Source organism: Propithecus coquereli, unplaced genomic scaffold (assembly GCF_000956105.1).
Source record: "Propithecus coquereli isolate 6110/MARCELLA unplaced genomic scaffold, Pcoq_1.0 Scaffold108, whole genome shotgun sequence".
In the NCBI taxonomy this organism is placed as follows: Eukaryota; Metazoa; Chordata; class Mammalia; order Primates; family Indriidae; genus Propithecus; species Propithecus coquereli.
The window spans coordinates 3,454,537-3,468,184 of NW_012134747.1; the positions used below are offsets into that span (position 1 = coordinate 3,454,537).

General features: G+C 42.2%; 1 protein-coding gene across 2 annotated transcripts in view; it reads right to left on the reverse strand.

The window, feature by feature from the left end:
• The window catches only part of SLC25A13 (solute carrier family 25 (aspartate/glutamate carrier), member 13), a 172,535-nt gene that overhangs the window by 52,536 nt on the left and 106,351 nt on the right, over positions 1–13,648 (reverse strand). For both annotated transcript variants that reach the window (XM_012647814.1, XM_012647822.1), the window contains exons 10-11: positions 12,200–12,284; positions 11,553–11,711 (exon numbers count right to left, since the gene is read on the reverse strand). In XM_012647814.1, coding sequence (XP_012503268.1) covers positions 11,553–11,711; positions 12,200–12,284 — 244 coding nt within the window. The remainder of the gene's footprint in view (positions 1–11,552; positions 11,712–12,199; positions 12,285–13,648) is intronic.

The following is a 13,648-nucleotide window of genomic DNA, read 5'->3' on the forward strand; positions in this document are numbered from 1 at the left end:
CGTCTTAGGAGGGAGACTGAGAGAGAAAGAAAAACTGGGTTTGACGTCTACTGCTTGGTTTTTAGCATGAACAACTGGGTAGAGATAAGCAGACCCGTGGACAGTGACCAGTGTCGGGTGACAAGTGAGGAGCTCTGTTTTGGACACATAAGTTGAGTGGAAATGAAGTAAGATTCAGAGCACAAGTAGGCAGTGTGGCCTTTGACAGGAAAGGACCACTTTTGGGAAAGGCAGGACAGTAGCAGACCTACGTATCTAAACTAAAAAGAGTCATCTCTTTTCATTTGTTCTAAGAAATTAAAAAAAAAAAAAATCAAAGACCATTGTCTTTTCTTGGAAACACACATAAACTACCCCTGACGGTGGGATATGTTGTACCCTGTGTCACACTGCTATCCTTGAGGGGGGTTTCACCGTGCTATCCTTTGTCAGGAAGTACAATTTTCTCACTCATCTATACAGGAAAGTCCACTTGTGGCCTCTTCTGTGGGACCAGCCCTACCCTACTGTCTTCCCAAAGGAGTAGCCTGAGGCAGAGGCCACTAGCTCAAGGGCTGTATGTGTCCATCCTGCAGGTGTTTTACTGAGTAGCAAAAGGTTTCAACCACAATCTGAGCTTCTTGTAAAGACAGAACAACTGATCAACCTGCAGCACCAGGCCTCTTTCTGACATCACAGCAATCCGCTGCAGTGGGCTGAGGCTCTGTCCTTTAAACGGGATCCACACATCTAATCCGCCAAGGTGCCCACCCTGCCCTGATGCTAATACCTCAACGAGGACAAGTGCCAGATTTCATTTTTATTGCTCTGTTGATATCCTTACAATAGAGAAATGTTCCTCTGTGCTCATGGCTTTTCAAAAGGGGGAACTAAATAGACCAAGACAGCTTCATGTTCTAGGAAAAATGGGAGAAAGCCCATTTCATTGTGGAACTAATGAGGATGTGGAACTACTGTGCAACTAAATGACGGTGCTAATGCTAATGAAAATACTCTTTAAAAACAATTACATATTATTTATTATGTGCCAGGCACCATTTTAAGCACTTTATTAACTCATTTAATCCTCAGAACCACCCTACGGAGAGAAACTAAGGCATACAGAGATTAAATGATTTGTTCCAAGTTACCAGCTGGTAAGAGGCGAGACTGGGATTCAAACCTTAAACCTCTTACTCCAAAGGCTATACCTTTTATAGACACTTTTTTTTAATAGACCCTTTATAGACACCACGCATGCAACTCTATCGTGTGCTTTTTATGCAAATGTGTATCTGCATCTCACACCCAGCCTTGTTTGCTCACTTAGAAAACCTGCCTGGATCCTCTAAGCATTTGAGTTTGCAACCCCTTCTTTGGGCAGCCATAGTTTCTGAGCCTGCTTCATCCCCACGGCCACAGCTGACTGGCAACGGGAAGACACCTACAAGGTGTGCAGCCGATGAGTCAGTGCGACAACCTGAGCCCTACTGCCTGGTACCGAAAGTGGAGCTAGCCAATAAGCGTCCTTCTCAGGAGCACACTGAGGGGCCTCAGCACAGAGGGACAACTGAAAAGCTGCCCTGGGTGGAACAGAGAAAGTGGCTGGCTGGAGGCCATGCATGTGCTCAAGCCACAAGGAAGCAGAAACCATGAATAAGTGGAGAAAGTGGGCTGGCAAAGAGGAGAGAATGTGGAGCAAAAGGAAAGGAGAAAAGAGAGAAAGAGAGAAAAGAGAGAAAACACACAGCCCAAGAAAGGTGCACAGGTGGGAGGGCCTTGATGACCCCTGGTCCCACTGAGGCCAGGCTCCTGTGCAGCTCCTGTCCTGGGATCCCTATGAAATTTCTGTCTTCTCTCTCTTATGTGAACTCTTACCCCAAAGCCCCCTATGTTCTCACCAGCTTGAGTGGGGCTGTGCTTTTTACAATCTGGATGAGCTGAAGCAGCACATACCAGAAACTGGGAATATGGAACCATCTAGGCCAAGCAAGTGCTCTTATTCAAAGCAAGCATTCTCTCCTAAAATACGCTTGCTACACTTACTAATCTCGTAGTAAGATGCCTATAATATGAGAAGAAAGGCTTAGTTGCTACCTAATGAAAGTGCATTAATTTCTACTATAATATATGGGCATATACCTGTTTAAACTATATCTTAACATTTTGAAATTTCCATTCACATTGTTAAATTGCAGACCAAAACTGCGGATGGGTTGAAAGCACTGATTTAAATGATGACCTCTTGCCTCCATAACTACCTCGTGACAGTCTTTCTAAATGCCTAATAAAAAACAGCCCACAGAGTCAAATGACTACAGTGTTAGATACAATCACTTCGGCCAGCCTTCAACCTATTGAGATTTTACTTTCTCACTATAAACTTAGTAATGCATTGTGAACAGCAAAAAACAAAAGAGAAAACCAGGTATTTAAGACTAAAAAGAAGGCAACAAATATTTATTTTTTCAGCAAACATTTACCAAATGCCTTCTCTGTGTGCCTGATACTGGGAGGAATTAGGAGGAACACATTAAGATTGGTGCCTCCGTCTCAAGAAGTTCAGAGATTAGAGGGAAAGGGAACCCTAGTTCTCCTCGTGTGCCTGAAAAGGGACAAACTACCCAAAAACAGCACGCTGCATAGCAGAGCCCAGGGTCATCAAAGCACTACGAGGACGCAGTGAAGAGAACCAGTCCTTCTGCCTGCACGAGGGAGAAAAGCATCAAAGAGGAGACATTTGCCCTGAGCTGTAAGGGTAAGCAGAGGTTCACTGGAGAGAGGAGACAGGAGCAGAATGGAGGGCAAGGTAGTCCAGGCAGAGGAAACTACACAAAGGCACCAAAATCTCAAGACTACGATGGCACATCCAGAATCAGGGCGTTGGAGACTGTGGCTGGATCACAGAAGACCTTATAATAATAGCAGTGATAGTAACAACTACTAATATCTGGGGGGGACTTACCTACGTGTTATGTACTACCCTACGTGTTTTAGGTGAATTAACACATTTAATTCACCTTACTCAGTAGGTGTTATTTTTATCTCCAACAATCCAAGAAGAAACTGAGGCCGACTTCAAGGGAGCTGCCCATGTGGCTCAGCTGTTAGACGGGGGAGTGGGGCTCCATTCCGGGGCGGGGGCTGGCTCCAGCCTCTGTGCTCTTACCTGGTATACTGTACCACTTCTCTCCCAGGCCACACTAAAAAGCAGGGATCAAATTCTGTAAATGCATGGGCTTTCAGAGTAAAAAGTAAGCCCCCAAAAGTAAAAAGTTCTAGAGGCAGGTGAAGTTGGTCAGGGCAGAAACCCGAGGTGGGAAGAGCCATTAGGGTGTTAAAGAAACATAATCAGAGGCCCCAAGTTTCATTACATTAAATGAACAACTTCAATTCAGTAAGAATAAAACCATAGCACAAATTCATTCCTAAGAGCTAGGCCAGATGTTGGCACTCGGGGAGGCAGGGGATAAGAATCATTCTTGTGGTGACCACCCTGGCTAACTAGGAAAACAAAGGTGGCTGTGGGTTATAAGCTGAGGCCCACTGCAGATGTGGGCCTTGACACCATCAGTCTTGGGTAAATGCTCTTTGGAAGGGGCCATGATCCACGGGATAATGAAAAGTCACAGAGGTGGGAATTCCAATAACCCTCCTTATACCTTGACCTCAGAGGGAGGAGGGTAACATGGCCCAGTCATGCCTAAAGCAGCCAGTCTAGTTAAGGCACTTCATCACAATCACATTTAAGTTTTGAGTACATATATGTTTGACATCTGGGTAACTCAGCAGAAAAGTTCGGTTTCTAATGTAAGATGTTTCTGTTGGGTCCTGGAAATTCATTTTAGCCATTTCAAACAGAATGGACGTGTGTGTTGTTTCTAACTTGTCAAAACAGCAGTCCATTTTCCAACTGCCTGGAATGAAATTTATTAGTGTGGTTAGTTTTCTAATCTTCTCTTTTTAGTTCAGCTCCATCAGCACATATGGCAATGCTTCCTTGGCAACTTTATTCTACCAGAAGGCTGCTAATGCGAGAAAAGATTTACAGGGTACAGTATTAATGTAGTATTTTGTCTTCAAATTTCATGGGTTGGAGATATAAATCACACTATCCCCTCTGAATCCAGTCCCTTGTGCGACCCAATGAGCACAGAGCTAGAGGTAGGGGGCACTGACCCCACACCAGGAGCCCCCAACTCAAGCTTCACATAGCATCCCCCAAGGAGGCTCCTGGGAGCAACGTGCTAGATTAGAGGGCTACTATGCTATCCTTAAGAACTTGTTAGAGATAGAACTATAGAATTTCAGAGTTGGAAGGGACTATGAAAGAAACATTACTAATGCTGGCCTGATTAAAGCTATTTATTTCCACCAGCCTTGCAGCAAGATGAACAGTTTGGGGCATGGGCTTTAGAGGTAGACAGACCTGTGCCGGAATCCTAGGTCTGAACCTCTTTCATGTTGAGTGACCGTAAGTTATTCTTTGACCTCTAAGTTCCTCACTGGTAAAACAAGGATGCAAATAACTATCCATTGGTTTACTTTAGTAATTAAATGAGACACTCTTCGCCACCTACATTATATATTCAAAAAACATAATTCTTCCTTCTACCTATCTTTTCAAGGCATATCCTTGATTTCTTTTCTTGTCTACGAGAGGCAATTCAGCCTGAATAATGTTCACGGTCCAGAATTAGGAGTATCATGCTGTTCCCACGACATTACGCCTATCTTAGAAGAGCTGTCCCCAGCCAGCGAGGGCATATATGGTCTGAGGGTATCTAGGGGCCCTGCTAACTTTAGGCAAAGACAGGGAAGTAGCACAGTGTAATAACACATCTTCAACTACCTTGTTAAGCTAAGATAAAATCTTTTAGTTAAAAACTTAAGCATTCCTCATCCTCTGCTGATAAGCAACTTTGTACAATGTAATTTCTCCCAGGTGGCAGAAGAGCCAAGTGACTAATTTCTCCCAGGTGGCAGAAGAGCCAAGTGACTAAGAGCGTGGGGTCTGGAGCCAGGCTGCCGGGATTCGATTCTGACTCTGCTCTTTGTTAGCTGTATGGCTGCGAGCAAGTTATCTAATCTCTTTGTACCTTAGTTTCCGTACCTGTAGAATGGGAATCATCATGGTACTGTCTTCATTGGCTAATTGTGAAGATGAAGTGAGTCAATATACGCAAAGCCTTCAGACCAGTGCCAAGCACATAGTACTACAGGAATGGAATTCATCGTGATTGCTATTTATTTCTATCTTCATCATCACCACTATTTATTCTTCTTCCTCCTCCTTCAAGGAAACTGGAATCTAGAGAGGCTAAGTAACTGTCCGAAGTCAATAATTTTTCGTGCCTACCTGGTAACACTCAGGGTTGAATTCAGACCCACCACTGCTCTCAAATCAGGGCTTTATCCCCTTAATTCTCTGCTGTATCCATTTCCCTCTAATGGACTTATTGCCCCCATTTCCTCAGCCCTAGAAAGGCATTTCTTCCAGCTTCGACTGTTCTGAAACTTTTTTCTGGGCCGTCAGCTCGTGCTGGGCCAGCACCTTACACTGACTCTCTCGTGAAAGAAAAGAACGTGGCCGTGCAGTGGATGTCCACGTCACGCTCTGCCTCCAGGTCACACGTCAGGCTCCTTTAAAACACTGACGACACTGCACGTCAGTGGGAACCTGGTCAGTAAGTAAGAGGCAGGGAATACACCGGAAGGAGACCCAGGGACGGACCACTGTAACCCAGTGCAGCCGGGGCTCCAAAGACCACGCTGGGCAAGACAGCAGGACTGCAGGAGGTGAGGGGCCACGCACCAACAAGGAAGAACCTGGTAACGAAGGCAGCAGTTCACACAGACGTGAGTTCAAGAGTGGCCAGCCTGGCCCTGAGAAAGGTAGCTGAGAGCACACAAAATGGGGCAAAATGCATTCAGCTCAAAGATAAGCAGTGGAGTTTTGTAGGGGAAATTAATCCGGAAGACACCCCTAAGCTCTGTAGCTGAATCCACAGCCAGCACACTGTTGTGTTATTTAGTTTCAACCCGGTAGCAACTCCTCAGATGTTAAATTCTTCCCCTCCTGACCTCACAGTTGAGAGCTGGACACTTGCCCCCGTCTTCCCTGAGAGTCCCCTTTGCTTTCAACATCAGATTAACCTCATTCTGGAGCTATCAGCACTCTGTGTGCCCTGCCTTACGGCTTTTATTCGAGCTCCCATTTCCATGCCCTTCTCTCCTCACTTGCTCAAGCATTCTTTCCTCCTCCTCTGCCTCCCACTCCTCTGTCTGCTTTTGACTCTTATTGCCCCGGGCATGAGGCGTTTCCACCTTCCCAACTACACTATCTGCTTTCAAAGCCCCAATTACAACCCAGTTTTCCACAGGCTCTTTGGGCTGCTGCCCCAAGGTGGCTGTACAGCGGAGCTGGGGAGATGGCCAGGGGCAAAGGCAGAAATGAAGATTGAAACACCTCTATCTGGGTTAAATGTTTTACCCAGAATTTTAAGCATCCTCTGTTATCTCAGCTAAGGTGCAGGATGCCTTTGGGAGTCTAAGTGTTAAAACATAAAATGAATGCCACTGATTACGGCCTAGAAAAAATTCATTTCCTCTGACTTCTCTATTTTGGGGCTTTCTAGAAGTGAAGATCATTGGGAAAAAGGATCATATGCTGCTCCTTTAGTTTTTTACCCTAGTATATGACAGCTTTCAGGGTCCTGGTTACCTTTTCTTCTATGCAAACTATTTCCCCCTGCTGAGGTTTAATCTATTTCCCTTGTTTCAGTTTCAGCAACAACAGACAGTAGCAGTTACAAATTATCAGACAGTAGCAGTTATAAATTATTCTTGAGGGGTGTAACTAATTCATTAATCTTTTCTTCTCTAGGACACTTGTAAGTCCATCTTTTTGTCATCTTTTCCAATTTTCTAAACTCATCATTGTTCTCATCTGGCCCTCTGAAGCCTACAACATTGTCAGCTACCTTAATTCGAGTTTGTGTCACCTTAGCCTCAGATTATAATGCCCTGTGCTCACCAGCATTGGCTCACTGTACATTTCTGGAGACTTGAGAACCTAAAGTCTTTTGCTCATTCTTGTTTAGTTTCCTAGAACCAAATATGTCTTTTGATCTTCTTCCAGCTTAACAACCCAAATGCAAATGTGCAGAAATTGGCCAAGAACAGAAGGCTCAAACCAATCCATGCTGCACCCATTAGAAGTTCTGGTGGACAAGGATAGACATCAGTACAGTTCACAGATTAGCCCTGGTTTGTTCCAAGATGCATGTGTTCCTAAGTAATGCAAAACAGAGTCATGGAAATTTCATTTATTTTGGTGCTAGGATTTTTAAATTTACTTTTATCCACAAGAATTATGCAAGAAGAAAGAATCTCACTGTGAATCCACAGAATTTGGATATTCCCTTCTGTAGCATCATCAGACATCGGAAGAGACCTGGATTACACCAGATGTCTCACAAAACTTCCTTCTAGAATATAAATGTATCAATAACTTCCTGAGATATCACCACAACATCCTCTAGATGTCACCTTGAGAACATTCCAGGATAGAAGATGACTGCTTTGCACTATACAGACAATGTGAAATAGGAACATTTAAAACTCTGCAAGCCTGGATCAATGGGCTGATTAAAAAAAAGTTTTTGCCAATTACATCAAAGATTAAGTACTGCTCCAAATTAAGTTTAATTCATAAAATGATATAATTTCTCTTTTGGGAGATCTTCTTTAGGGCTTCTCCCACTGACAGAAGCAAAAAATTTCCCCTAAGAAATATTTCTGATGGACCCTGATTTCTCCTTAGGAAATTCCCCGAGATCCTCTGATACCGTTTTCCAATTTCTGAAGCTGCTCATCTCGTTACCTGAAGCATCTGAGGGAGAAGAATGCAGCAAAGCTTAAAAGCAGAAATTAGTTATTCCTGGAACGTTAAGCACATTTAATTATGGATGAATACCAATCAATTGTTTCTCTGGAATATGCTGAGCCCATAGCAGGCCAATGATTGACTCATTTGGTCATGCTGGACATTCAAACCAAATGAGCTGTCAGGTAATTCATTACGGATTTCAAACACCTGAGCACAAGAAATCACTCAGGGAAGGAAATAAAGGAAGACTTTCACAAGTGACTTCAGGGAGACCTGGATTATCTCAGGTGTTATTTCCCTTAATAACAGATGTAGCCTGGGGGGTCAGATTTTCAAAAATGACCCATCCCCAAAAAACAAACAAAAAAAAAACAACCAAAAACCCAGGAAAATTCGCCATTTTCTTGTAAAGAAAGTGGTGCGCATTATAGAGAAAGTTTGTAGAAACAGTCTCATAGAACTTCTAAGGGGATCTTTTCCAGCTACCAAAACTTACGCAAAAAATAAGAGAGAGTAACTCCTGGAGATAAACAGGAGATAAACAGGAAGGCACAGAGAGGCGTGGAGAGGGAGAACTAACCCACTCACTAGATTACAGTTTCCGGTGACTCTCTGAGGCACAGATCTAGTGAAGATCCATGCTAGCAATCCCTACAGCTGTGATACCAGCCTCCTCAGGACCACAAAGTAATGATTCAAATGTGGTCTCTGATTACTACCGAATAACTTCTAGGACTGTGCAGATGCCGGCGGCTGCCAGGGAAGGCAAGGAGCAAAACAACTTGTGGTGGGGCGCCGTGAGAGTTCTCTGAAAGTAACCTGCATTCCAGGTCCACAGGGAAGGACTTTTAAATACAGAAACAGCTTCCCGTATTCTTATTTCTTGTTATAAGAAAAAGAGAGAGAGAGAGAGACAGCGAGAGACACTTATTAACCTTATAATAAGGACACATGCTGAAAAAACACCTTGTTTCATGGCCAATTGCCAAATTTTTTTTTCAAAGTATACACAAGGTATTTTTAAAATAGGGGAGAGACCTTACTTAGGCAACATTTCCCAATTATCCTATTCAGGAAATATTAGCAATTATATATGTCTTGATGGAGAAAAATTACATGTTAAGTAAAATTCTGTAATACAGAAAGATATGTTCCATATTTCAAAACATGTTTATAAATTAGAGATGTACTCTGACACCTTCTCAAATATTGCCAGGTGAAAGCATTAACAGCAATAATTCTGTATCCTTGAAATTTAAATTTAATAGTTTTCCCCTGGAACAATACAATTTTTAAACTATAAAATAAAATGTATAGTCAAAGAATCAAATACAGGTATGTTATACCTCTACTTTGTACACAAAGTTTATTAATACTGAGTCTCAAAAATACTTCAGGCCTTTGTTGTTTCTATTATAATTTTTAAAATGAATAATGATGGTTTCCTATAAGTGACCTACATTTTCATCCGATCTCTCTCTTGCCCAACAATAAGCATTTACAAATATACAGTTATATACAATTATTAATGATCATGTGCAAGGAACTAAAAGAATTGATTCCTGACCAATCGAGAATAGGAATAAGTCATTTTCATGGCAAAGGCAATCGCAAGTTATTACTTTTTTTAACCTGAACTGTCAGTCATCTCTTTGCTCTCAAGATCCAAATTACAAAATAGAATTAAACAAAGTTTTACATAAATCTTTTGTTTTAAAATCACCTACTAGAAAAGATACCGGGAGGAAATGAATATAGGTGACTCCCAGAACTAATCTTATATTCACACTCTCCTTGTCATCCTTGTGGACAGCTCTGCCCTTTGCTCTTAGGGTGCAGCAAAGCAGGTTAGATAAATGGCTATCTCAAAACCAGGAGAAGAGTGAAGAGCTGCCACTTTTGTGTCCAGAGTGAGCCTCCAACTCTATCTGATAGGCCGGCTTATTCCCCTTTCCTGAGGAGTTAGAAGCAGTCACTCCAATCTTACAGATGTAAGGGCTGAAAAAGCAAGAGGTATAAGCCTCTTTTCGTGGCCCACATCAGCTCAGCACTCAAGTACTCAGGTATGCTTTAAGCTGCTCTGTCTATGGGGTTAAAAGTACAGGCTGTAGAAAGGAAACCTAGATATAACCAAGAATCAAGACCTCCAGGTGTGGTCAAAGAGGAAAAATTAAAAACAAACCAAGTTAACTCAGGCAAATCAAAGACACTTGGCAATGTTAAGAAGGGTTCTTATAATTCTAAAGACACCCTTGACGTTTAATCCAATACCAAGAAAAGCCCATAAAAGTACTTTATGAAGCAACATTAAGGCTCAGATGTCTGTCCAGACTTGAGGCTCAAAAATCTCCCTTCAAAAACCACTCATAAGAACAGGTAAGGTGGTCACTTTTGTCTGATTCACTGCAAAGCAGAAACTGTGACATTAACCTTGTACTACTTCGGAGCCATTTCATTTGCAAGGCTGTTGTCACCAGGAGGGAAAAGTACTTCAAATGGAAGGCAGTGACCCAGGAAGGGTCACCATCAATCACCTGGGGTCAAAGACCTTCCAAATATGTAAGAAGGGGCTGGGGGTAGGGAAAAGAGGGCAGAGAAAAGATCAAAAGGCCTTTGATGGGGGCCATCTACCTATATAATAGAACCTGCAAAAGGAACTTCTTTGCAGTTTGAAAGCTCCTAGCTCCAAGGGAAGGTGAGAGGTTTCAAGAAAGGTGTATCTTTCTTGTTTTTTAATGTGGGTGCTTAATTTGAAGACTAGAGTCAGCAGATGGCAGAAGAGGCCTAGAGGCACAGGTTTATGAGGCTGCCAATTCCACGGTCGGCCCCAGCAGAGCACTAAATTCTCTTTGCTTCTTTTAGAGTAAGCACTAGGAGGGGAGAGGGGGGAAGACCCCACTAACTTTGCAGTTGCCAAATTGTAAAGAAGCTCAGCTTGGACTGCCTTGCAACACTGTATCTTAGCTGATGCAAATACACTTTTTCTTCTCTTAAGAAGGCAAGCGATGTTGGGAAGTTAAGTCAAATCTTTTTTGCCCAGTGTCAATGGAAAAGCAGGTGAGGTCTGTGGGATCCTTTCCATCAGTGATGGCATAGTCTCTCCTACTATTCCCACTGCTGGATGAGCCTTAGATGATTACAGGAGCAGGTGGAGACAGAGGACTGCCTGGCCAGAGTGGTGTGTGGATCAACCCCATTGGGGTGAGAGTCAGACGAAGAAAAGGGGCAACCTGAACTCAGGAAGGGGCAGTAAAGGCCAGCTCCACTGAACCCTTGGTTACCTGCTTGACAGACTGTTTTTGGTATATTCCAGGAGAATCATTTATCCCAAGTAGGCTTTGTCCTGTTCCCAGGATGCCTTTCCCTATTTGCGGGTGAGTAGAGTACCTCAAGAACACAAACAATATGAGCCTTTTAAAAACTCACTGAAGATATTTATAAAAATAACTTATTATTTTAAGAAATAGAACATACAAAACAGCAATATAAATGGCTTTCGGGTTATAGGCTGTTTTGATTAGCCATGCCCCAGATGCCTCTAGCCCACTCCCATCAGCATGGATAATCGAGAATCTGCTGCATTTCCATTTTAACGCAGTCTAATTCACTTCAGGCACTGAGATGGGAAAGCAAACCTTTGACTATTATTTCACCTTACATGAATTTAGAGCATGGTACTAACCTCTGTACAGTCCAAAGAAGCCTTCATAGCGTAGCACTTTCTTAAAACAGTCAAAGCTGTTTTTATACATGAGTTCTCCCACAAAAGAGCCAGTTGATCGTTGGTTTTGCATTCGAGTTTTTACAAGATCAATTGGATATACAGCAGTAGCTCCAACAGCTAAAATTAAATAATACCAACATTTCAGGAGGAATTAAGGTTAGTCGGAGAAAAGGAGGAAGTGGTTACAGTCAAACAAAAGACTGAGAAGAGAGACAAATTTTGCATGCACACATTTTAAGATGGCACTACCTTTCTATACCCTTAATAAACAATTGTGGAGTTTCATTCAAGCATCCCCTGATAAAAGGATGTCACAGACAGCTTAAATTAGAAGGACATCACTACAGCCTAACCTCATTATTAACCTGTCTTTAGAAAGACTGCAGATAAATAAGAGAAAAACGCCACTTGTGAGTCCCTGATCACACACAGGTATTTGCGGGGGGAAGTTCCCTTTGCTCTTGTCCCACCTTACAGGTAAAGACTGAGAACTGGCTTGGGGAAAGACTAGAGAAGGCTTTGTCCTTTATATTTCAAGATGTAAAATCAGAGAAAAGGTAATGGGAATAATAAGAGTGAAAATTTTGCACTCATCCATGACTAACCTCCAGCAATAGAACCCAGACCAAATCTGTAGGCCGACTCTGCAACTTGTAGGAGAACTGGCCGAGCTGAATCGCCTGAGGCCTTCTGTTTTTGTACGCACAGGAATTGAAGAGCAGGAAAACAGGTGAGAGAAAGAGGAGGAACAAAATGAGGGCACATCATTTTTAAAAATTACTCACTGTTTTTTTTTTGATTTCAGCATTTTATGGGGGTACAAATGTTTAGGTTACATATATTGCCTTTGCCCCACCCGAGTCAGAACTTCACCCCTAGACGGTGCGCCCCACACCCATTACGTGTGAATATACCTATCCCCTCCTCCCTCTCCCACCTGCCCGACACCTGATGAATGTTACTCCTGGTTGGGTTTTAAATCCATAATACAATTAAAATATCAAAGAGGAAAGTGGGGTTACATTCCATAAGTTCTTATTAATAAAAAGTTTTTATTGCTGTTAATGTTTAAAATCAAATTTGAACATAAAGCCATTCTATATCAAAAATAATGTTATAAGCCTAATTTCAAATGTTCAGTTCTTATTTGTGATACAAAAAATGCAAATTTAAAAACATCAGTGAGATATTCTTCATCAATAAAATTGGCAAGAGTTTTTTTTTTTTTTTGTCTTAAATGGCAATACCTGGCTTGACAAGAGTTGATAAAAACAGGCCTTCTCAAACATGCCATTAAACCAAGTATAAACTGAGAGAAATTTGGTAGTATATATCCAAACCCTTAAAATGTACATAACCCTGCAATTCTACCTATAAAAAGGCTAGAACATAACCACATATGTAAATAAGGATCAAGCTTAAAAAATGCAGCACTTAAAAAGCAATACTGCTTTGGCCGGGCGTGGTGGCTCACACCTATAATCCTAGCACTCTGGGAGGCCTAGACAAGAGGATTGCTTGAGCTCAGGAGTTCGAGACTGGCCTGAGCAAGAGCGAGACCCCTGTCTCTACTATAAATAGAAATTAGCCAAACAGCTAAAAAAAGTAGAAAAAATTATCCAGGCACGGTGGCATGCCTTGTAGTCCCAGCTACCCGGGAGGCTGAGGCAGAAGGATTGCTTGAGCCCAGGAGTTTGAGGTTGCTGTGAGCTAGGCTGATGCCACGGCACTCTAGCCTAGGCAAGAGAGTGAGACTCTGTCTCAAAAAAAAAAGCAGTACTGCTTTAAGAGCAAAAATTTGGGAAATAACCTAAACGTCCAACAATAGAGGACTATGGCATTACAAAATAATGTTATAACTTTAAAACAAAAGTGTGCCATTAAAAATGATATTGTAACAGAACATCTGATGTTAAGAAAAATGTTCATAAGGTATTACAACAGAAAACACAGGCTAAATAGAGCATGGTAGGTAGAGAGGTACTTGTTATATGATTCTGTTTACCTGTTTAAATGTTTGAAATATTTCATGTGCAATATGATGCCACTTTTTA